Genomic DNA, 22,817 nt, shown 5'->3' with positions numbered 1-22,817 from the left:
AGAATTTTCCTTCACTGCTGTATCCGAGTCTTGGCCTTCTTCATGTTATGAAATATAAGCCAGAGTGTTTCTCCAGTGTTAACACTTGCTTGTGTTTTCTCCTGCAGTTGTTGTCAGCTGCTAGTCTGTTCCAGCTGGGGGCGTTACAAAGACACTGTGAACTTATCTGTTCTCAGCACATCAACCTGGATAATGCAGTCAGCATCTACAAGACAGCTAAGGTAACACATTGAGAAGCCTGGTTCAAATGGTACAATTATGTAGGCTTTATTCTATAGCAGAGCTTTGCGCTATATGCCAGTGTAACTAAGGTAACTCACCTGAGGTGAATGCACAAAAGTATGTTACATGATGAGGTGGACTGCATTCTACACTTAATAGCAGTTTTTTTTTTATACGGCAAAAACATATGACCATAAATTGTCTTCTCTTATCACAGGTCCATGGTTCGGTGGAGCTGAGCTCATTCTGTGAAGGCTACTTCTTGCAGCAGATGCCTGCTCTGCTGGAGAGAGAGGGTTTCAGGAGCCTGCTTTTGGGACCCCCTGCGGTCCGACAAGGGAGCAACTCCACTTCTACGCTGGTCCACAGCCGGGGAGACTCACCTCTGGTGGAGCTAGAGGCCACCCTAGCACAACGACTACGCTCTCACTACGTCTCCTCCCGAGTCTGAGGACAACAGGACAGATGCTGAGGAGAGAGGACAGAAATAAGTGGAAGAATGTGGCAGTTTGAGCAGAAGTTTCATGTTATCATTGATACAGGATCAGATATCTAGAAGTTGTCTAAATGGTTGGAGAACAGATGTTTTCTTAGTAAAATCTGATCCTATCTTTGATAACTAGCAACTTCCACAGTGCTTTGACACTGGGACACAGATCAGCGAGTTATTTGGCAGCAGTTAGACTTTACTCTGTGAACAATTCAGTGCTCCATATTTTGTGCCGAGCACTCAGTCTTGACATTACTGCAGTGTACAGCATGTTTATGAAGAAGAAAATTGGACAATGTGATGCTTCTTCTCCAAAGCTCAGGAAGCTTAAATGGAGAAGCAACAGATGGATGCAACAGGTGGGAGCTCTGAATTGTAAAACACTGCTGCCCTCTAATGGACAAAACTGGCAAAGAAATAATTGCCTTGGAAGATTGGGATCAATGGCACCCTCCTGGTTCTGACTGAAGCTATTATGCAAAGTGACAATAGACTGAAGCATCTATTCAAGAATCACGTGAGGCGGCCATGCTGGACTTTTGGCTTTGTTCCATTCCAACTAATGATGCAGAGTGGGAAGAAGGAGGTAGACTCGGTGCCTCCAACCAATGTACCTTCTATGTAACTGTATGTTTTTATTTTCTATTTTTTAAAAAGTATGACCAGAGAAACAAAACACTTACTGAAGAGTGGGATGGACATTTTCTATTTAATGAGAAGAAAAAGATGTGAGAGTATTTAACAGGGTGTTCCCTTTTTATTTTGTTTTTAATCCAAGCAAATTATTAATATTATTATTTCAAATTTGCTTTGTGTACAGGTAGCTGTTGTTTCTACAACACAAGTACACTCCTAACAGTTAATTAAGCTTATGTATGCTGAGGTTGAATGCTTCTACACAGGTACAACAGCAGGATTCAACATGGGATTCTGACTAAAAGTCTGTTTTATTGCTGAATATTGTAATAAATATACAAACCTGGTAAACAAGCCCTTTCTTTTTTTTTTTTAATAGCACAAACTACCCCAAGCAATTTAACTGCCATCTGTTTGTGTGGGTTGGTATAGACTTACCTGAAATGCAGGACGACAAATCAGACTTGCAAATGCACAAACCTACAAACATGAAAGTCATCACGTGTAATAAAGAAGAAAATTAAAATGAGGAAAAGTAAAATAATGGTAGGCAAGATTATAATTACACTACATTAATAGTAAATTTGCACTTATTATTCTTTAAGTATTTACAAATCCCTTACCATATGGCTGTTATGCATGATAAAACACAAGTATTTCCTTTGGGTCTGCACTTACCCTTACATGTACAAGCACAGAGAACAAAAACAAACACACCATAACTGAATGAGTTTATTTGTTTCAGCACTGAAGATGCTCACAGTTATGTTATATGGGGATTACATCAGTCAGTTTTGTTCCTGCTCTGTCAAAAAGACCGCTCTGGGCCTCAGAATCATCAGATGTCCTTAGTGCTGCTAGCTTCCCATTGTAGAAAACAGAAAGGAGGGTGAACAATAGGGTATTGCTTTGTGTTTGTAGTACTGCCTCCCTGTGCCTCTTCTACCTACAGGTAGAGACAGCCCAGACCTCCGAGCCTTCCACAGAGAGGTACAGAGTAAAGGAAGCATTGTTCAAAAACTTTGTGCACAAGATAAGAGGAGGAGGAAGGGAAAGATCAGCGGGAGCAAGGGGACAATAAAAAAAAAAAAAAAAAGAAGGCCAGAAATAAAAGCAGAGAGGGCGAAAAGTTAGGGACAGAGGGGGAATTTAAACGTTAAAAGGTAGTTTTGTGGAGAGAGAGAGAATCGATGAAGGCTGAGAGAAGGAGTGAGTTTGGCATGGAACATTAACACTAAAGCCATGCAAAGAAAAGCTCATGTTTGACATGCACACAGCAATACAAGCTAAAAGCATAGAGCAGGAATCCCCAGCATGGTTGAGAAGACAATCAACCCCCACGGTTTGTCTGTCTATTTACAACGAGAAGAAGTAGATTGGGATCTGTGGTGTCCTTCTCCTCAGGCCTGGCCTACACGCACAATAATATGAAACTGACAAATATCAATAGAAGAGCATATTCCCTCTCCAAAAAGAGGCTAAGTCTACATTCTTAAATGACTGGTAAATAATTTTTTTCAAGAGTTCCCACAAGTTCTCTTTCCCTCATCAGTGAGGTCAGGGAAAAGAGAGTTTGTGACTTGTCAATGTTCACATAATTCTGTTAAAGTCAGACCAAAACAAAAGAGAAAAAAAGTTCATTTTTTCTTCAAATGTTGCCCCATTTACAAACACACAAGAGGGTAATAAATAACATTCAACTGACCTAACAGCTTTGTTCATATAAATAGCCAAGTTATAATAAATTAGGAAATGAAACAGTGAGATGAACAAACATTAATAAATAAGGACAAAAATACAAAAATATCCACAATTGCATTTATCACGTCATAATTTTTTTTTTTTTTGTTCCTCTACTCCTACTGCTGGTAAGTGAGACTAAGAGAGAGGTATAGATGGAAAACCAAAGACAAAGTGCTGCAGATAACAGGAAACAGGAATGTTTGGATCATTATTAGGTCAATCAAACAAAGACATAAATGATCATGTAACAAAAATACACAGAGGAATTTGAAAGAACATTATGTGGCAGGCGCAGGTTTACCAACCTGTCCCTATGGTATCTAAACATAGTGTCACAACTAGACATTTCATTTTTTTTTTACATAAGAAATGATATCAGTCTGTACAACAGAATAGATCATTCATTTTAAATCCCCACATACCCACCCGCGTCCCTCCCCCCAACCCGATACTATCATATCATCTCCCTCACTGCCCCCCTGCCCTGTTCTGCTCACACCCCGCTCCTCTCTGAAATCACAATTCCAGTCCGTTTGCAGCAATAGTATTAAGTCTAATAAAGTCAGTTAGTATTTTAAACCCAGTTCTTCTCAAAGAAAGTATATTAAAAAGCAAACAATACAATCCAGCAAGCATCCGCGTCAGCTGTTTGGGCTTTCCACAAAACTCCTCCCCCTTCTCTCCTCCTCTGAATCAGTCAGTGTATCTGCATGTCTTCTTTTTGTCGTTGTTGTTGTTGTTGTTGTTGTTGTTCATGTTCTTGTTAATACATCCCAGAGTTTTCTGTGCATACTGGACCTGTGCGTGTATGCATGTATATGTTTTGTGAATGTAGTGTCTTTTTGCAAAAATGCTTATTTTCCAATTCAGGAAAGCTCCTTGAGCTCAAAGAGAGGAAAAGGGGGCAGGTTGGGAGGCTGGGGGGGGGTGGGGTTGTGCGCGTGTGCGTTCTTGTTTCATTGGTATGTGTGTGGATGAGTTGTGCACATGTGTGTGTTTTTGTGTGTCTAAGATGGGGAACACTAAAGGTATTTTCATCTACTTCTACTGACGGCTGCCAGAGGTGGAGAAGGGGCGCAGAGGGAGATGAAGGTAGAAGTCTGCATGAAGGGTCTGTTTCCATGGTAACTCCCCCACCCCTCAGCACACCTCTAAAAGCAGTCCTCCGTCAACAAATGTCCGTCTCTCTCGGCGCGCTCGGGGGGTGGGCGGTGGGGGTGGAGGGGTGGTTCGAGGGAGGGCGAACGGAGCAGGGAGCAGGAGGAGGAACTTAATAGGTTTTCTGGATAATTCCTGGTATCAGAAACAAGTCAGGTCATCACACAGTTTAGCAGCAAGGGAGCAAAAAAACAGAGCAAGGGCCACAGGCGATTAGATGGTTGGGGTAGAAGGGTGGATGGTGATGGTGGACACTGAGGGGTAATGAAAAGGAGTGGAGTGGAAGGAAAGGACTGTGCGTTTGTCATGTAGGTGCAGTATGCTGTTTGTAAAATATCACATTGATTCTCTCAATATATTTCTATCTATATAAAGTCATTTTATACAAAAAATGTTCATAAATGAATATGTACATCTAGCTATGTACAGATAGAGTATTCTCTCTGTGCCACTGGTTTATAGTGATACTGGGATGGGTTTTAGCACTGGCTCAACTACAGAGCGTCTCAGTCTAAGACTCCTCTTGTGTCCCCAAAGATGCCACCGACAACTTGGCTCTGTCGTGGCCCGCAGTGGGGCATTTGGTGTCATTATTTTCTGGCTCGTGCCTCCGGACGTGCATGGGCGAGGGGCAGTGCTTGGAGGGCGTGCCAGAGGGGTAGGGCACCTGTCCGTTCTTCTCGTCTGAAAAAAGTTGTTTAATTACGTCAAAGAAGTTACTCAATGGGCTGCCTAGGTACACAGACGGGAAGAAAAGAGAACAAAAAAGGGGGAAAGAGAGAAGAAAGAGAACAAACAATCTAATGAACAATGGGGTTCACAGGATAGAGACGCAGCTACAGGTAAAGACAGAGCAAGCGGAGGCGAGGAGGAGGAGGAGGAGGAGGAGGAGGAGGAAAGACAGACACAGCCAGGATGAAAACTGCTGGGGCAGCCATGTCAGGACTACGTCATGTGTGAGCACCCATGCATATGTCACAGCACAGCCAATGAAAACACACGAGTGCAAGTAGCCATTCAATCTTAAACTAGAAATGACAGCAAATAGTGTTAGTGTAGACTCATTTGGGATCATCAGTGGCTTGGTAGCAGGTGATAGCAGCGGACGATAAAAAGATAACCACTGTCATGAGGTGATACGGTAAATTTCTTGAACATATTAACTGTGTGCTTCAGAAAGACTAAACATAATGTGTCATCTGTGAGAGTTGGTGCCCAAGCAGGTCTGGCCAGCCAGAAGCAGGGCACATGATGGGGAAGGAAGACAATGAGAAAAGCTTGGAGTTCCAAAATAAGGTTGCCCTTGGAGGATAATAAAGGATCAGTGTCTCCACTCTATTTGCCAAACCTAATTGTTTGAGATTTTTCACAGATGTCATAAAAGTACTAAAAGGCAGCGTGAACCTCGGCAAAAGCTCTGCTGGTGGAGGCTGTCCATCCCGTGGCTATTGCACCAAGTGAAACGAATGTAACACCGTGATGTTTGGACTTAAGTCTGCCTAGAGCAGAGAGACAACCTTTGATCAAGATGTTTCTTCACTTGAGTTCAGTTTTACACTTCAGCTGAGTATCAAACCAGGCCAAAGACATCAAACACACCGTGAAGCTGCACCATCACTGTGTCACTCTTTGAGGTGAAATAAGTCCAACTCATGTGATTTCACTACAATAGAGTCAAAACTGTGTTGAGCTGCGTTTAAGCCATAAATACAGTCACAACTTAATGCTGTATGCTGACTGAAATGGGTGTATATGCTAAATAATACAACTTTATTTCTTTAACTTCTATAAGCAAACTGAGAGAGAGAGCGTGCATGTCTGTCATTACGAAAGCAAATGACCTCCAGCTAAACACACTTACTTTTTTCTACAGGGCCTTAATGGTCCCATCGCAGGTAGATGGAGTAATAAAGACACCAAACATGAGATATGGAGCAAATAAAGAGTCAATGTTCTTTTTGTTAATGGTGCACACATAGCACATCTCTGGGAACTATCAGTCACACATCGAACAGTTTTTGAATTCTAGGTGGAAGAGCCATTTGCACAACAGAGTCCTGTGGGCTGCCAAATGAATGGTGACAACGTCAGTAAAAAACAGGCGGGGGTGCTGCACAGACGACAAAACACACACACGCACACACAGACGGGACTGGAGGGTGTCTATATACCGGCACTTGGAAAGAATTTCTTTTATGGCTGCTTTGCCTTAAAAAGCCTCTATTCCAAAACTTGGGCCTGACAATATGTATGTACTGCCAGTGTGAAGAGTGAAGTCTGCCTGCAGTAGTCTGGAGATTAGGGCAAATTTCATCTAAGCATGAATGAGTGTGTTTGTGTGTGTGTGTGTATGTGTGTGTGTGTGTGTGTATGTGGGTTATTGGTTTTAACCACTCCATTATCCAGCTGGTAAAACAGTTTCAGCCAGCATCTCCCTAATGTTGCCTCTTCCTCCTTTCTCATGTGTGAAGAATTCCACATTTAGTCACTTCACTCCACCCAAATCTGCACATTTTCAAAAATGTCAGGAAACTCGTGAAACTTAATGATCTCGTTTGTTCAATAAAACAGAGACACCATCCTCTAAATGAATGGTTCCCTTCTGTGGTCCTACAGTATGTTTGCAACGTTCTTCCACACTCCTTTTATTGTTGTCTTTTTCCTCCTAAGCTGGCTCCCAAGTATGCTAGCTGTTACTGGTGATTAGGAGACATAATGACCAAGACTTGATGAAGCCTTTTGCTTGACACACATTGGTATGCAAAACCATTTCTATTCTAAATTGCAGCCATTAGCTTTTTTTAGGCCCTGTGGTCAGGTAGCACTAAAGGTGTGTTAGGAGGCCAAAGGAAATTTAGTTAGGAGATTTAGTTTAACAATGCTTTTAATTACTGCCAAGCACACATTGACCTGTTTTAAGATTCATATTACAGTGTTTGATAGTGGAAAGACATGAAATTAATTTAGTCTGACCTTGGTCAAAAACAACTGGCTCTGATAGGAGGTATGAAGTAGAATATTGTCCTTTATTATTTATGTTATGTAATATTCTCAGTATCTTCTATTGCTTTAACTGGTTATAATACATAATATACAATCTCATCTTTGCTGCTGAAACAAGCCTTAGCAGCAATCATTAAAAACTTAATCTAATGTGATTCATTCTGATTTTACCCTTCCCACACCTCATCCTGTTAATTAGTTTGACAATATAAAAGAATGAAATGTATACTGTATATAGACAATGTATAAGATCTGAAGTAATTGGTAAACTTACTGAGGCACAGCGATGGTAACAGACTGTTAAATATCATAACAGCTGTCATGATGGCTAAGTATAGTACCACGCTACATGAAGGCCAAGTATCACCTGACAAACTGTACCAGCCATGGGATTGAAAATGGGAAAAACAAATAGACACCAAGAGTGTGTTTGACAGATGTAATGAAACAGATATCTAGAGAAATCAGCACGTCCTCCTGCTAAAAAATGGTTACATTCAGGATGTTCTGATGGTGTTTCCCTGTCTGAACAGCAGGCGGAGCTATTGTCAAGAGGATGGCCAGTGAGACACACACAATTAGGGCAGTGATTCACAAGGAGGGACATGCTTAGAGCAGAAGGGGAGGAGTAGGATGCCTGTTTCTTTTTTGCTTCATCATCCAGACTGTGTGTTGAGAGAGAATACTGTAGGATGTAGCCACAGTGGGGGAAAGAACAGGTTTATACGTTTTCAGGGACTCAGTATAAACTAATGAGAAGATAGAAGAATTAATCCAACAGGGAGGCCTGAGTAACATGAAGTTTACAGGTGAATGGTTAGCTGTTTGGTCTGAACAGGGTCACCTGTCAGAGGTTCTGTATCTACTGACTGAGTGCTGGATGGGGGGCAGAAAGGGGGGAGGAGGTCCTATTGTACTGACATACAGAGAGAGAGAAAGAGCGAGGGGGAGCGTTTGTCAGGTGTGGTGTCGCTGTGTAGTGCAGTGCATTGTGGGAATTGTGTTGAGGTGCAGTGGTGTTGCCATGGTGATGAGCTTCGACGATCAGTCTTGGAAGTAGGAGTAACAGAATGCGAATCAGCTTACCCCAACTCGACTCTAATCTTCACTGCCAGGGCAACAAGACAACATTTGACCTGCAGTCGGTGCTTGAGAGCAACTCCCACCTTTTCATGGCAGTGAGGTGTGGACGGATGCATGCAAGGAAGCCGTTTTGAGAAAGTGAGAGAGAGTGGCTCAGGGATTTCAAGCACAGGAAGAGAAGGATGTCACATGAGTGGAATGTCCAGGGACTATTTATGTGTATGTCTATATGTGCAGTGATTAGGCTATCATAGAGGGTATCATATTGTGTCATGCAGGATATGGTCAGGCGAGTTTGACTGGATCAAGGCAAAGTTTGACCCTCCTGAAAACTTGGATTTTACTCAATCGGAGCAGTTGTCAGAGTGGTGGCAATGGTTTCAGAGGTACCATATGGCTACTAAGCTAAACATGGAGACTGGAGATGTACAGGTTATGCACTAGGCAAGGAAGCTGAACAAGGTTTCAACGCTTTTGTGTCCGGGGAAGAGGAAGCTGATGACCACTTTGAGAAAGTCTTGGGAAAGTTAAATAACTACTTTGTACCAAAAATGAATGTTATCCACGAAAGGGCCTGTTTTTACCTCAGGGCACAAAAGCAAGGTGAATCAGCTGAGGAATATATTTGCATGCTCTATGAGCTAGCCAAGACCTGCCAGTTCAGTTCAGCGAAAATAGAGAATATTCTGAATAAATTAGACATTGGGATTCTAGACAAGGAATTGTTAGAAAAGCTATAGTTGACAGCTGACCTAATGTTGGAAAGACTAGTGGAGACAGAGTGAGACGGTCAAAGCAGGTTAAGGGGCAAGTTAGCCAACAGGCTAGGCTAGCACGGCTGATGCTAGTTACCTCAGCGAAGTGGCGCAAAGATGTGTATGCGCAGCACCTCCTCAGCAGCATAGAGGAAGGGGAAAGACACAGAACAGTGTCGGTTTTCACACGACGGGGCACCACGATTGAGGTGGAAGGCTAACAAAGTGCTTTTGGTGTGGTAAGGAACACCCCAAGCATACACACTGTGCAGCCAGAAATTGACAGTGCAGAAATTGCCAGATGATTGGGCACTTAACCATCGTGTGTTGTTCTGTGAGAGTGAATGAGATGACAACATCAGAGCAGGAGGCCAGTCACAGTGGTGTACGTTTTCTAGATGAAATCAAAATAACGTACATGTACATCGCAGAATCCAATACACCATGGACAAAACTAAATATCAGTGACACTCCTGTAACCTTCAAGATATCTGGTGTCTCTACCTGTGATATCACACAGGTAGAGACACCAGTGTGATATCAGATGACACCTACCACAAGCTCAGACGCCTGCCTCATTTAGCCAAAGATGACATGGCTTTCGACAGCCCTGGAGTAAGCTCGACTGTTTAGGATTATTCACTATTTTAACAAAGTACTGAGGCCAGCAATACAAGTTCGCTATCCTTGTGATCAAAGCAACTAATGGCAACAACCTCTTAGTCTGTAATGTTGCAGTGGCAATTGGGCTGGTGAAAAGGTGGACGAAATTCAAGGCACATTTAGTACAGATCTGGGCCTCTTAAAGATTAAGCCTGTCAAAAAAGTCAAAAAAGTACTTTTATCAGAATGTCTGCCCCCTTGTTCCTCAACGTCAAAGCAGAGCTGGAATGGATGGTCAAATGTGGTGTCATCGAGGAGATCGAGGAGCCAACAGAGCGGTGCGCCCCCATGGTCCCAGTCCCTAAGAAAACAGCTGAGGTGACGATCTGTGTTGACTTACAATGAATGGCTGTGAAGAGGGAGAGGTTCGTTTTACCTACTGTAGAGGACATACTGCCACAGCTGGCAGAATCCTGTGTGTTTTCCCTGCTTGATGTGGCAAGCAGCTTTTGGAAGACTCTTCTAGAGTGAGACAGCCAAATTGACCACCTTCATCACACCCATGGGGAGACATTTTTTCAAGGGGCTACATGGACGATATCCTCATCTACGGCAGGGATGAGAAGGAGCATGAGGAGAGACTCCAAAGTGTCCTGCGGATCCTGGAGAGCACAGGCTTGAAGCTCAGTGACAAAAAGTGCTGCCTGCGCCAAAAACAGTTGAACTACTTGGGGTACCACGTTGATGGAGACAGTATCTGGCCAGACCCCTCATAAGTAAGCACCATTACAGAGCTAGAGCCACCAGGTGACATGCCAGGCCTGTGGAGGTTCCTGGGTATGGTCCATTACCTGGGGAGATACCTGCCAATGCGTTCAACAAGGTAAAGCAACTCATCTCCACCGCACTCATTCTTACATTCTGTGATGTAAACAAACCCACAATTGTGAGCACAGATGCAAGCAACTACGGGCTGGGTGGTGTACTGCCACAGCCACAACATGCTGATGGACTAAAACCAGTAGCATTCTGTTTGACAACACTGACTGATGCTGAAAAGCGATATGCACAGATAGAGAAAGAGTGCCAAGCAGTAGTTTGGGCCTGTGAGAGATTCTCCACTTACCTGTATGGCCTAGAAAACTTCACAGTTCACACAGACCACAAACTGTTGGTCCCTCTGATCAACAACAAAGACCTCCACACAGTTCCCCTGAGGTGGCAGCACCTGCTCATGCGTCTGATGAGATACAACTCTACTGCAGAGTATGTGCCAGAGAACACACTGACAGTAGCTGACACACCAACCAGACAGCCATTACCAGTAATGCAGAGTGAAGTGTCAGAACTAACCTGTGAGCATTCAATGTTTGAAGATGCAGCTCACACAGCATGGCCCGTGTCACCCTCCAAACTGGAACGGATCAAGCAGAGGATGAGCACAGACTACGACCTGCAAGTGGTGAGCAGATTGGTGACCCAGGGATAGCCAAAGTATGTGAGTAGCATTCCAGTACAAGCCAAAGCAAACCACCAGTAGGGTAATAGCCTGTCAACCTCAAAGGGACTTGTGTTGTATGGGGATCGCATCGTCATCCCACACAGGTTGAGGGGTGACATACTCCGCTGTTTGCATTATGGGCACCAGGGCATCACCAAGTGTTGCAAAAGGGCACGCGTGAGTGTGTGGTGGCCCGGGCTGGAGAACGAGATCCAAGACCTGGTGACAAAGTGCCCTGAATGCATGCAGACCAGACCAACACAGAGGAAGGAGCCTCTCATGACAACACCGCTACCGCCAAGGCCCTGGCAAAAGATCGGAGCAGACATCTCTGAATATGCAAAACAGAACTACTTGATTGTCACTGACTGATTTTTCTCGCTATCTAGAAATAGCTCATCTACCTGATGTGACGAGTGAGACCACCTGTGCATGGCTGAAGAACATCTTTGCCAGGTGGGGGTGTCTGGACGAGCTACACACAGACAATGGAGGACAATTCAATTCAAGTAAGGAGTGAAAAGTCTTTCTGTGGCTTAACACATCATTTCCAGCCCTCACTATCCTTAATCCAATGGTGAGGCTGAAAGAGCAGTGCAGATGGCGAAAAGGATTCTCTGGCATGCTGACCCGTTCCTTGCCCTCATGAGCTACAGAGCTACACCGCTACAAGCCAAGGATGCCAGTACTGCACAGTTGATGCTGCACCGTCAGATTAAGACAATGGTGCGACAGTCGACAAAGTGCTGTCTCCAAGGTGGCCGGACATCACAAAGGTGCATAAAGCTGATGCCGAGGTGAAAGAGGGCTACAGGTGCGTCTACAACAGGAACCACGGCATCAGAGCACTCCCACCTCTCAGTTCTCTCAGACGAGAGCGCGGCAGTGAAACTTGGCGATGAGATGGCTGGACGACAGCAGGGACAGTTCAACAACCACACCCAGCTCTGAGGTCCTACCTGATCCAGACAGACCACTGAACCCTGCGGAGGAACAGGTGCCACCCAACCTTTCTTTCTATTTGACAACTGGGTGAGACAGAGAGCACACAGGTGAGAGAACAACCATCACCACCCCAGCTCTCACCTCCGAATTCACCTGTCAGAGAGACTGTTCTAACTGAACCTGTGGGACTTCTTCCCCTGGAAGTCACCAAGCTAGGGTGACTTCCGGGGGAAGAGTCATCCATCTGCCTTAAAAGTTTAAAGACTTTTTATTTACTTGATGCATAGCTCGCTAAAATGGAGCAGACTAAACTCCGGCAGCTATGGAGGTGACTGGGCAGTCTACCCCATAACCTCTGGTTAAGGACAAGGTTGAAAAGAAAAAAAATGTCGATGTGTGTTGTTTACTTTACTACATTGTTTACAAGAGACCTGCATATGAAGCGTCACTGAATGTGTTATATAAGTTGCTGAGTATGTAACCTACACTGTTAGGACTTGGGGCTTACACAGGTTAATTACTATTTGCTGTGATTATTTACCTGTCCATATTGTTTAGTTACTTGAAGAACGGACACTGCAAGATATCTGTAATTACCTGCATACATCTATGTCCACAAATCAAAGGAGGGGAGATGTCATGTGAGCGGAATGTCCAGGGACTATTTATATGTATGTCTACATGCACAGTGATTAGGTTATCGTAGAAGGTATCATATTGTGTCATGCAGAATATGGTCAGTCAAGTTCCAGTCTGTCAAGCTGTCTAGCTGGTTCATCAGTTGTCCAAATAAAACGTCTCAAGTATGGATGTCGTCCGTGTTAATTCATCAGGCAGTAACCTGAACAGAGGGTAGGATATAGCTTAGGTTCAGCGGTGAGAGTGGTTTGTCAGGGGGTGGGATGGGCTGATGAGGCGGTAGGGGTAAAGGTGAAGAGGTTTTGAATATTTTGTTTTTTGAAAAAGAGGAGGTCTTACTCACCAGACAGCTGTTGGACTCCAGGCTGGTCATGTGTGCTTAACAACTGGCTCTGAATCGTCTCCACTACTCGCTTAAAGCGCCGGCTGGGTCCTGAACATGGGCACACGACAACATTCGAACAACATAGAGGAATTATTGGCATAATCAGTCACATCAGTATACACAGGCAGCAGGATGAAGGAAGGCAGCAGAGTGCATAGAAAATATGTAGATGGAATAATTAAGAGAGGAAAAAAGTAAAGGTGAGGGCAGGGAAAGAACACACACACAAGAGCATGCTTTGAAATGTGAGCTGGAAAAGCTGCAGGAGAGAAACCCTGAGATGATAAATGGAGGCCAGAGTGTGCTACTATGGGTTCCTGTTGTGTACAGTACATGGTCAGTGACATGGAAGAACCAGCAGGCTCCAAACAGCCACTATTACACCCCGTTCAGATGTGCCCCCATTTGTGTACATGTGTGTGTGTGTGTGACTGTGTGTATTTGCATGTGACAGAAAGAGAGTGAAAGAGAGAATGCATGTGTTTCTGTGAGACTAAGCATGCACGCATGACTGCATAGTATGTAATCTTGCATAGCCAGACCTCATCTTGTTGCGCTCAGGGAGGTTCGAGGAAAATCTTATCAAGCATTCAGAACTGCAAGAACTTTGAAAATCCTTTTTTTGCAGTGTTTTTTTGCAGAGTTTGAAAACACCCACCTCTGGAAACAGCATTTCTGGTTTATTTGTTAGCTGGATACAAAGATGTTTTCCACTGTGTCATTTCATTAGTTAGAGGTGTCACATTGTCCCTCTCTACATATAAGGAATGCCCTTTTCACACTTTGATAAATGTCTTTTGAGCTTGAATTTCCCCAACCCTCTGTGAGTATGATGATACAAACGAATGGCTATTCAAGACAACATAATACTGTATGGAACTCTGTGCACTGGCAAGGTGGATTGGTGGTCAGCACTGTTGCCTCATAGACTGGTGACCATTTTTGTTTGTCTACAAGCAAGAAAAGTTCATTCCCCCTCAAAATCCAAGGCATCCCTCTTTGTTGAAGCACTAATATGAAGCATAGTGCCTTGATTTTTTGGGGGAATGAATTCCTCCTCTTGTAGACAGTACTCAGCCTACCTGTACAACAGGACCACCTGCTTTGTGTTTCATCCAAGTATCAATTCATGCATTGTTTTTCATTACTTGTGCACAATTTGCATGTTCTGTGTTTGTGTGGGTTTCCTCTAGATGCTCCAACAGCCCAAACACATGCAGGTCTGGTGAACCATAGACATTCAATTTCCCATAGATATGAATGTAAATGGTCTGTCTATGTGTATCTATTAGCCCTTTAATAAACTGGTGACCTGTTTATGGTGGACCATGCTTTTATCAAATGTATGCAGGATAAGAACATTTGTAGATGGATAGTAACTCTAAGCATGTGTCCTGACCTGAGAGCAGGGTGAAGGTGACAGAGTAGATGCCATTCTCCTTGGTGGCAGCTGTGCTCTCCGTGTAGGTGATATCCACCTGGAATTTGACCGGCTTCTGGAAGACTGTAGGGCCGGCTGTGGACTTGTACTCTGCTCGGAAACTGGTCTGAGATATCACACTGTGGCTCAGGCTGGGGATCTGGGAGGAAAAAAAAGTTGACAAAGAGGCAGAGATAGGAATAAAAATAAGTAGTAGAAAGAGGGGAGTAATAGGATTACACATAGGGAGCATTGATGTTTAATTTTTCTCCCACACCTTGCAAATGACAAGGTGAATAAACCCTCATTAAAATACCCTCCACATACTACGAGCCACAGTTGAAACTCTAAGGAGATTAATGCCTTGGGGAGTAGCCATGCATGCCAGGGAGACTTAAGCGAATGTAATCTTGAATCATCCAACAACATTGCACTCTCCCACCTAAAATGAATTTGTATGCCCAATGAACAGGAGAGCTCTGAAATTGTCACGTTTTGCCATAGTGCTGGAGAGGGGTTGACATTCCATTAATGTGAGTGTGCTGAGAGGTATAATTCCACTGATTCAGGTGCCAATCTCCTGTCTGGGATACCAGCTAGCATAACCCAGAGGAGAAAATAGCTACCTCCAGGGACGGGGAAACAGATTTGACATTGACCTGAACTGGCAGAGTTTGCATTTACTTAGACTTTGTTAAATCTAACTGGGGTGAGGACAGGTTCTGTTCAATTATGTACACTGAATATCAACTAACACTGTTGAATGTTTGTTGATACAGATACTGCAGCGCTTACTGAGAAACCCTGATGTTGCCTGCATTGCTGCATATATTTGTACATCTACACTATTATGAACACACCACACAGACAGATATAATCTACACTTTTCTCAGTTTCTCTCACTACACATCTAAATATGCATCAACACACACACACACCACACACACACATACACACATGCTCAATACACGGTATTGAGAGCAAAGCATCTATATGCTAATGATCAATGCCCTCTGTTGATTTTCTATTGACCTCGAGTGAGTCTGCAGTCAGAGAGAAAAATAGAAGCGCTGAACACAAGCAGTTTACTGAATTGCTACATAAATCAGAAGCATGTTAGCAAACACTAAGAGAGAGCCTGCCTCCTACTGTAGCATAGCCAATCACCACTGCTGTTGGAAATGTCCTGCAACAGACAGCAGGTACACAGGTAATACTGCTAGATGCACACATAACCAGATATAGAGAGAACAGTTGGGGTGCAGGGGGCAGGGAGCAGATGGGAAAAGGGTAGGTGTGGGGGGAGCGGAGGAAGAGAAAAATAAAGGAATTAAGCAATGTGTACCGAGAGAAATGCTTGAACGATGTCTGCCTTGATGGAGCTGAGAGGCTTGTCTTTGATGACAATGAAGATCTGCTCCTCTTTTTCCAGGTTGATGAAGTTACCAAACCAGGATTTTTTGGCAAGTCTGTGAGGAGAGACAAGAAGAAGAAAAAAAAAGATGGTCAGCTGTAATTTTTGTCCTTCCATTTTTCTTCCTGCCAGCCTTTTTGTTTTCTTGTTCTACACATCCATCTGGGAAAATGGAGAACAGGTGAAATGCAGAGAGAGAAAGAAAGCTCTCGCTCTCGCTGCAGCTCTGGGGAAGTGGAGAGAAGCAAATGTAGGATACCCCGAGGGAAATGAGCTAAGACTGTGAAGGGAAGGAAAGTTTTCTGACATTTCACCTTCTGTGCAACTGGGTATATGTAAGTGTGTATGTGTGTGTGTGTGAGAGAGAGAGAGAGAGAGAGAGAGAGAGAGAGAAAGAGATAATTGAGCCTCTCTGTGAACAGAACTGTAGGTCCAGAAGGGGCAGAGGTAGATGAATTCACTGCTGGCCTCAGCCCAGGTGTTCCTAAACCCACTAATAGGCCATATGGACTCCTGTTTTCTGGCATATTAATATTTCATAACTTTCTTGAAAATGTTGATGGATTTGCAACACTTGCACTTCAGCAATGAGAGATACACTCCCAGATCACCCCATAAATATAAATAAATACTTATTCAATATGAAGACTTAAATAATTCTGTAATGACTGCAGTGACATTAAAGGGTGCATTGTTCTGCAGTAACAAGCTGGTTACATCGGGTGTGTGATTGTGTATTCCTGAGATCCAGTTAAGAGAAGGTCTTTTTTTTCAGCCAACTCTCCAATTCCTTCCAGCCTGGATGTTCTTCCTAGCCAGGTGGAAATGGCCAAGCCAAACAGCCAGCCCACCAAACAGGCATATCTAGGCCAACCTTGAGTTATCAGGCCCCTGGGAGCTTAGCAACATCACACAGGCTACCTTCCCTCCCTCATAACCAAACCACTACCTCCTGCTACGGTGCTGTTTCTCCAAGCCCGACCAGACTTGAGGTCATTACAGGGAACTCAGCAGGCAAAAATTAAACATTCATAGATGTAATACTTTCCAAAACATTATGCTATCAAGAGTGAGCCTGTTTGAGCCAGTGACTGAGGGGCTGATAGGTTATGCATAGTTATGATAGTCGTGGTGGCTTAGAAAAAAGTACAGCATCTACTCACTCTGGGGAAGACTCTGGTGTGAGGCTGGACATCTCCTCTTGTGTGGGAACTGTGGAAGCAGGGCCAAAGGTGAGACAAAGGCTCAAAGAAAGACCAAAAGATCACACTAGTCGGTACAATAGGATTTTTGGGCGAAGTGAAAATAACAAAATATTACATATTATTCAGTGTTTACCAAAAAAACTTACAATACAATTTCAGTACCTTGGAGTTTCCTGCGGTGGAAGCGTGGTGAGCCCAGGAAGCTGTTCTTGATGGAGTTGAGGCGCGTCCTCCATGGCATGCCTCCGATGGAGGGGCTGGGGGGCGGCGTTGGGGTGGGGGTCCCAGCCGGGCTGTCCTTGGGAGTGTGCACTGGAGTGCCCTTTGGGGTGGGGAGGGGGCTGCCTCGAGGGGAGGGGTGAGGGGTAACCTGTATTAGGGGGATAGATTTGGGTGGGTGGTCAGTGAATGAAGAAGGCGCTGGTGCCACGGGGTGAAAGTGGTGCAGCCGGATGGGCGACAGGGGCACCACTGGGCTGAAGGGCACAGAGAGTTGGGGGTTGGCAGCAAAATGGGAGCGCCGTACCTGGGGGCTGTTTGGGATGGGAGAAATGGGGATTGGGGAAGGGGAGGATGGGGAGGTGGGGGTGGGGGGTGCAGAGGGTGACTGTGATGGGAGCTGGCAGGGAGTTGAAGGCTCTGATTTGGCGGCAGATGCTGGATCTGGGGAGGTTTCTGGAAGTGGGTTGGATCGTGTGGCTTGGAGAGGCTTTGGGGCAACTTTGGGCTTGGCGGGGAGTGTCTGTGTCTTGTTAAGTGCTGCTGGCAGGGGCTCACTGTTTGGAGAGAGTGAGTTGGGGGTGGAGATACGCGGGCCTGTGCAATTTGGAATGGGTTCAGGGGATGGGCAGGGGCTGGTGTTGGGGGACTGTGGCAAGTCTGGGGACTGAGGCGGTACACCAAACTTTCTGACAGGCTAGAGTTCGAGGACAGTGTGAGGACACAGCACAATACAGCCGAGAGCCAGAGCAGGTGGAGGAGGAAAAGAAAACAAAGAAAAACACATGGGGACACATGCAGGCACACAAGCACATAGATGAAGCAAGAAAAAAAGCGTGGTGGAAAAAACAAGTCAGAAGTAGAGGCAGCCAAAGAATACAGAGACAAGTGAGATGTGTACATACACAGGAGAGATGGAGGAAAAAAGAAAGACAAAAAAGACAAAAACATGCAGTTATACCATTCAGTGACAAAATAAAACAAGGCAAAAATGAAATGGGAACAACAAGATCAGCAAGCAATACACACATTTTTAAAAAATCCAAACAACAGACATAAAAAAGGTGGACTTATTAAATAAAACATACAGGAACCAGAAAAGCAAGCGCACACAGACAAGTGTGAGAGACATGAGGCCAGCTTTGAAGACAGTTTGTGCCATCTCAATAACAGTAGGGGCAAGGTTATGGTAGCTCTGCTGTAAAATTTCCAGTTTCCAGATAGGTTTATTGATCTGTCTGATTTGTAATGGTGAAATTGTGGCCACAATGGTAGATTGATAAACTATTTCCCCTGGACACCTTTTTCCAGACACAAATTTGAGAAAATAACTCTACACGGAGCCTCTTGCTGAGAAGCACAATCCAGGCTTTGGCAAGGTCTGAGAAATCAATTTCCCTTTCAGATCAGCCTTAAAGAACCTGTGTGCTGCGAGGAGCTCGTCTTAGGATCCTGGCTAATCTCAAGCCTTCTCAGGTTAGTCAGCTGGAAAAGTTTACTACAAGCTCCCCTGATCTAAGCAAAGCAAAAGTGGGATTTTCTGAAGCATTCCCTGAGCTGGATTTCAACAGAGCTCAGGCCACAGAAAACAGAAAGAGGGATAATAAGCAGAGAGGATGGAGAGAGAAGAGACTTTGGGCTTTGAAAGAGGAGAAACTTTGCTGTCACGTCCCCTGTATGTGCTCATCAATATGTTTTACTGGGAGTTAACAGGATGATAAAAGCTATATGGACATAATGAGGATCTGTTTCCTCAAAACGCAAAGGCAGATCTGAGCAGTGGATTAAAACAAGGACTGGAAAAATATACCATATCTCAGACTTATAATATAGTGGATCAGTAAAACTATATTGCATTTGCAGAGCGATAGAGTAGTATTGCTGTCATGGTGCAGTTGCTGTGCTTTGTTAAAGGTCAGAAGCCCCTGCGATGGAGCTGTAGTCTTTATTTTCTCTTGCTGACATAAAGAGCAATAAGAAGACAGCAATAAAAGGGGATCAGCAGTAGTCGGATGGTTGTTATCCCTGAAGGTGAACAACTAGATACCTGAGAACTGGGTCAAGAGGTGTGTGTTGTATATGTATGTGTGTGTGTGTGTATTTGGAAAGGTTCTGAGGGTTGTGACTTACCCGTGGGCTGCTGAGAGGGCTGGTGGAGAGGCCAGAGGAGGCTCCGCTAATAGACCGCGACCTATGGGACAAACACGCAAGAACACACACACACAGGCAGAAGTAATTTGTGGGATCATGTTACATGTTTCAGTTAACACAGGTGGAAGTGAGAGCTTGGAGGTTACATGTTGCACATGGTTAGAAAGCACTACAGCATATGGTATAATACCATATTAAGCACAGAGTTTCTATGAAGCCCCTCGCAAACACAAGAACTGATCACACAAAGCACTACGACACACAGTAATAGCAATTACTTTTTAACAGAAATTACTAGCATTGACTCCCAGCAATTTGTCTCAAACCAATTAAGCTGAAATTTCGGTTTCAAATGCGTTGATTTGACTGCAGCTTCTCTTGGAAATCTATATGTTACTTTCCACAGATTAGCATTCAAATTAGCTTTCTGCCTTGTCTATAGTTTTCTAATAAACAAAACATGTTGACTTTTTCAGCCTTTGCACTGGATCAGTACTAAATATCTTGAGGGGGGATGAAGTGGGACATTTGGTTGAGTGCCATTTGTCATGTTTTTCTTTTCCCCGCAGATGCTGTCAATAACCCCTATGAGCAGAGCCCCGCTCAGAAATGAACAATCACAGGACAATCTGTCTCCATCAAGCGTGCATGCACACACGTACATACACACAAACACACAAAAACAGCGCCTGTCAACACTCGGAAACACCAGCTGCTCACTGTCACAACACTGTTCCTTTTTGTCATTCAATCTAATAATACCCCCCTCCTCCTCTTCCTCTCTTTTTTTCTACATTTCAGCATTGATGCATTCATGAACATGTGGCCAAGCCTACAGATATTTTGTCTCTCTTTTAAAAGATTAAGAGATAGTTAACAGCAAGGACAGTGTTTTTCAACTTGCTTGGTTGAAGAGGAAGACCTCATGGACAAATGGGAGAGGAGAATGAGGGAGTTTAGCAGTAACAGAGGAAATGAGGGGAAGGGTGGAAGAATGAAGGATGGGAGCGAGCGATGGAGTAATGGAGACTGATGTTCCTTCTTGATGCTGGAGCAGTCCCACAGGACCACAAAGGCATCCATACATGGACACACAACTGTTGTTATGGCTAGTAGCCATAAAATAATACGGGTACTGTCATAACAAGAAGTCTGTATCAGGATAAGCATGTATCTTCTAAGGGTAGAAGCACTTATTTGGGTTCAGTTGAGCTTTTAATTTACAGCCACCTAAAAAAAGAACTGATACTGGAGCAAGAATCGTCTCCTGAAAGGCATAGACACACAAACAGAACAGAAGAGAAGCAACATTACCAGCTACCATGAGAGCGACGAAAATATAGAAACACCCACTCCTAAGCTATTTCTGTAATTCTCTCACAGGCCCTTCTATGAGTGTATTTATTGCACACACTCATGCACACATGAGTAGGCGATGTTGAGACCACGTTGGCTAGGATTTCTTGTTTCAGTGAGCAGCTGACCAGACAGTTGCTATCATTTACATTTAAGTCCTACAGTCCACTGAGACATGACCGCAGTTGCTCACTACAGTGCTTGTGCGCACATAGCCAACTGTACTTCATCTAAACGTGGCCAAAACACTGTGTCCTCGGGCCATAATGAGCATATTGTTAGAGGCAATCTGCATCTGTTAGTGTTGGACCCGCAGGTCTATAAAGCTAATGTTACAGATGGTTATGCTGTACAGTAATGGGTTGTCAGAGGCTCACCCTTGCTTCCAAGAGACAATGAATAATTGTTGACGAGTGTTTTATTTATAGTTAACAGCACACACAAGTAACTCATCATTTATCATTCATCACATGGATACAAAGAAGCCGTGTAGTAAATAAGTAGGAGAGGAGATGCTGTAGCCAGGAAGCTACTCTGGCATTTTATTTTTTTCTGTCAAAATGCTCTAAAGGGTCAGTTCACCCAAATTACAAAAAAGGTTTCTATCCATGCAGATAGTTAGGTAAGTAGTTCCATTTAAAGCTGTTCACAGCAAGAGCTGTAGGCACTTTTAGCATTGCTAGGTGTAGGTGTTTTTAGCTATGGCTTTATGTCATGTCCCCATCGGGATAAATAGACCATTTTCATGGCAGACATTTTAACCTGTCAAAGCAGGAAAAACACAGGTGGAAAGAATAAAATTAATGATGGCTGCATTTTATTTAGGTGAGCCAGTTCCTGGGCTCTGGTATTAAGCGTGCTCACTCACTGACATGGCTCACTGGGACATTTAATTTAATAGAGCCATTGTTAATGTTATCATTCACACCTGTGCTTTTCCTGCATTGAAAGGTCAGAACATCTGCTGTGAAAAAAGTTTATTGTAACAACTTTGGTGATCCATTCACTTTTCTTATAGTAGCATCCTTGGGTCAATATTTTAATTTGTCATTTACTTTGGTTCATGACCAAATACATGCAAAACTATAATAAATACTAATAATAAAAAACTTAATTTATACATCACTTTTCAAAAAACCTTAACAAATTGCTTCACAAACAAACTAATCAGTCTCAGCTGTACTTTGTGCTTAGTACTATTTAGCAAATGTTAACATGCTTACACACTAAACTAAGTTGGTAAACATGGTAAACACTACACCTGCTAAACATCAGCATGTAAGTATGCTGACATTAACATTTAGACCAAAGCACCACTGTGCTAAAGTATAGCCTCACAGAGCCGCTAGCATGGCTGTAGACTCTTGTTCTATGCTGTGAGCGCCACAGTAAAATTCTATTCACCTCCATTGTTTTGTAATGGAGGCAGAAATCTCTGAAATAGTTTTCAAAACCTGGACAAATAAAACCTAAACTATCTGCATGGCTTAACACCACTGAAAGTACATAAAAAAAGTTTAGCTTATTTTTTGTAATTTAAGTGAACTCACCCTTTACTATATGTGTACTTACACCCATGCATGTGCATGCAGCGGCGTATGTACATGTCTGTGTGTCTGTGTGTGGCTACCCATTCTAGTCTTTCTATTATCCATTAGTCCTCAAGCTAATATTTCCCATAAGCCTGTTTTGGAAGAGTCCCCATGTCCTCAGTGTGTGACCACCGGCTGTGTCAGAGACCCATCCAAAGCACCCGTGGGGGTCTAATGTTGGACTGTGGGGAGTGGAACAATGACAAGAGGCTCTGAGATGAGGGCATGGACTGAAATAAAACGAAACCGAAGCAAAATGAAATGGATGGTGCCAGGAGTCATACGGTGAACAAATAA

General features: G+C 43.8%; 2 protein-coding genes across 8 annotated transcripts in view; one reads left to right on the top strand and one right to left on the bottom strand.

The window, feature by feature from the left end:
* The window catches only part of abtb2b (ankyrin repeat and BTB (POZ) domain containing 2b), a 45,174-nt gene extending 44,484 nt beyond the window's left edge, over positions 1-690 (top strand). For both annotated transcript variants that reach the window (XM_042412723.1, XM_042412722.1), the window contains exons 16-17: positions 108-221; positions 440-690. In XM_042412723.1, coding sequence (XP_042268657.1) covers positions 108-221; positions 440-673 — 348 coding nt within the window. In that variant the 3' untranslated portion in view covers positions 674-690. The remainder of the gene's footprint in view (positions 1-107; positions 222-439) is intronic.
* A 2,888-nt stretch (positions 691-3,578) lies between these two features.
* Positions 3,579-22,817, bottom strand: part of brsk2a (BR serine/threonine kinase 2a) — a 173,582-nt gene continuing 154,343 nt past the window's right edge. For 3 of the 6 annotated variants that reach the window (XM_042412262.1, XM_042412261.1, XM_042412266.1), the window contains 7 exons: positions 19,552-19,612; positions 17,365-18,118; positions 17,161-17,209; positions 15,929-16,052; positions 14,563-14,743; positions 13,122-13,211; positions 3,579-4,933 (listed from right to left, as the gene is read on the bottom strand). In XM_042412262.1, coding sequence (XP_042268196.1) covers positions 4,761-4,933; positions 13,122-13,211; positions 14,563-14,743; positions 15,929-16,052; positions 17,161-17,209; positions 17,365-18,118; positions 19,552-19,612 — 1,432 coding nt within the window. In that variant the 3' untranslated portion in view covers positions 3,579-4,760. The remainder of the gene's footprint in view (positions 4,934-13,121; positions 13,212-14,562; positions 14,744-15,928; positions 16,053-17,160; positions 17,210-17,364; positions 18,119-19,551; positions 19,613-22,817) is intronic. The other 3 variants (XM_042412264.1, XM_042412265.1, XM_042412263.1) reach the window with 2 other exon arrangements.

Source organism: Thunnus maccoyii, chromosome 5 (assembly GCF_910596095.1).
Source record: "Thunnus maccoyii chromosome 5, fThuMac1.1, whole genome shotgun sequence".
In the NCBI taxonomy this organism is placed as follows: Eukaryota; Metazoa; Chordata; class Actinopteri; order Scombriformes; family Scombridae; genus Thunnus; species Thunnus maccoyii.
Note: the sequence above shows the minus strand (reverse complement) of the source record. Positions and strands in the feature narration are given on the sequence as shown.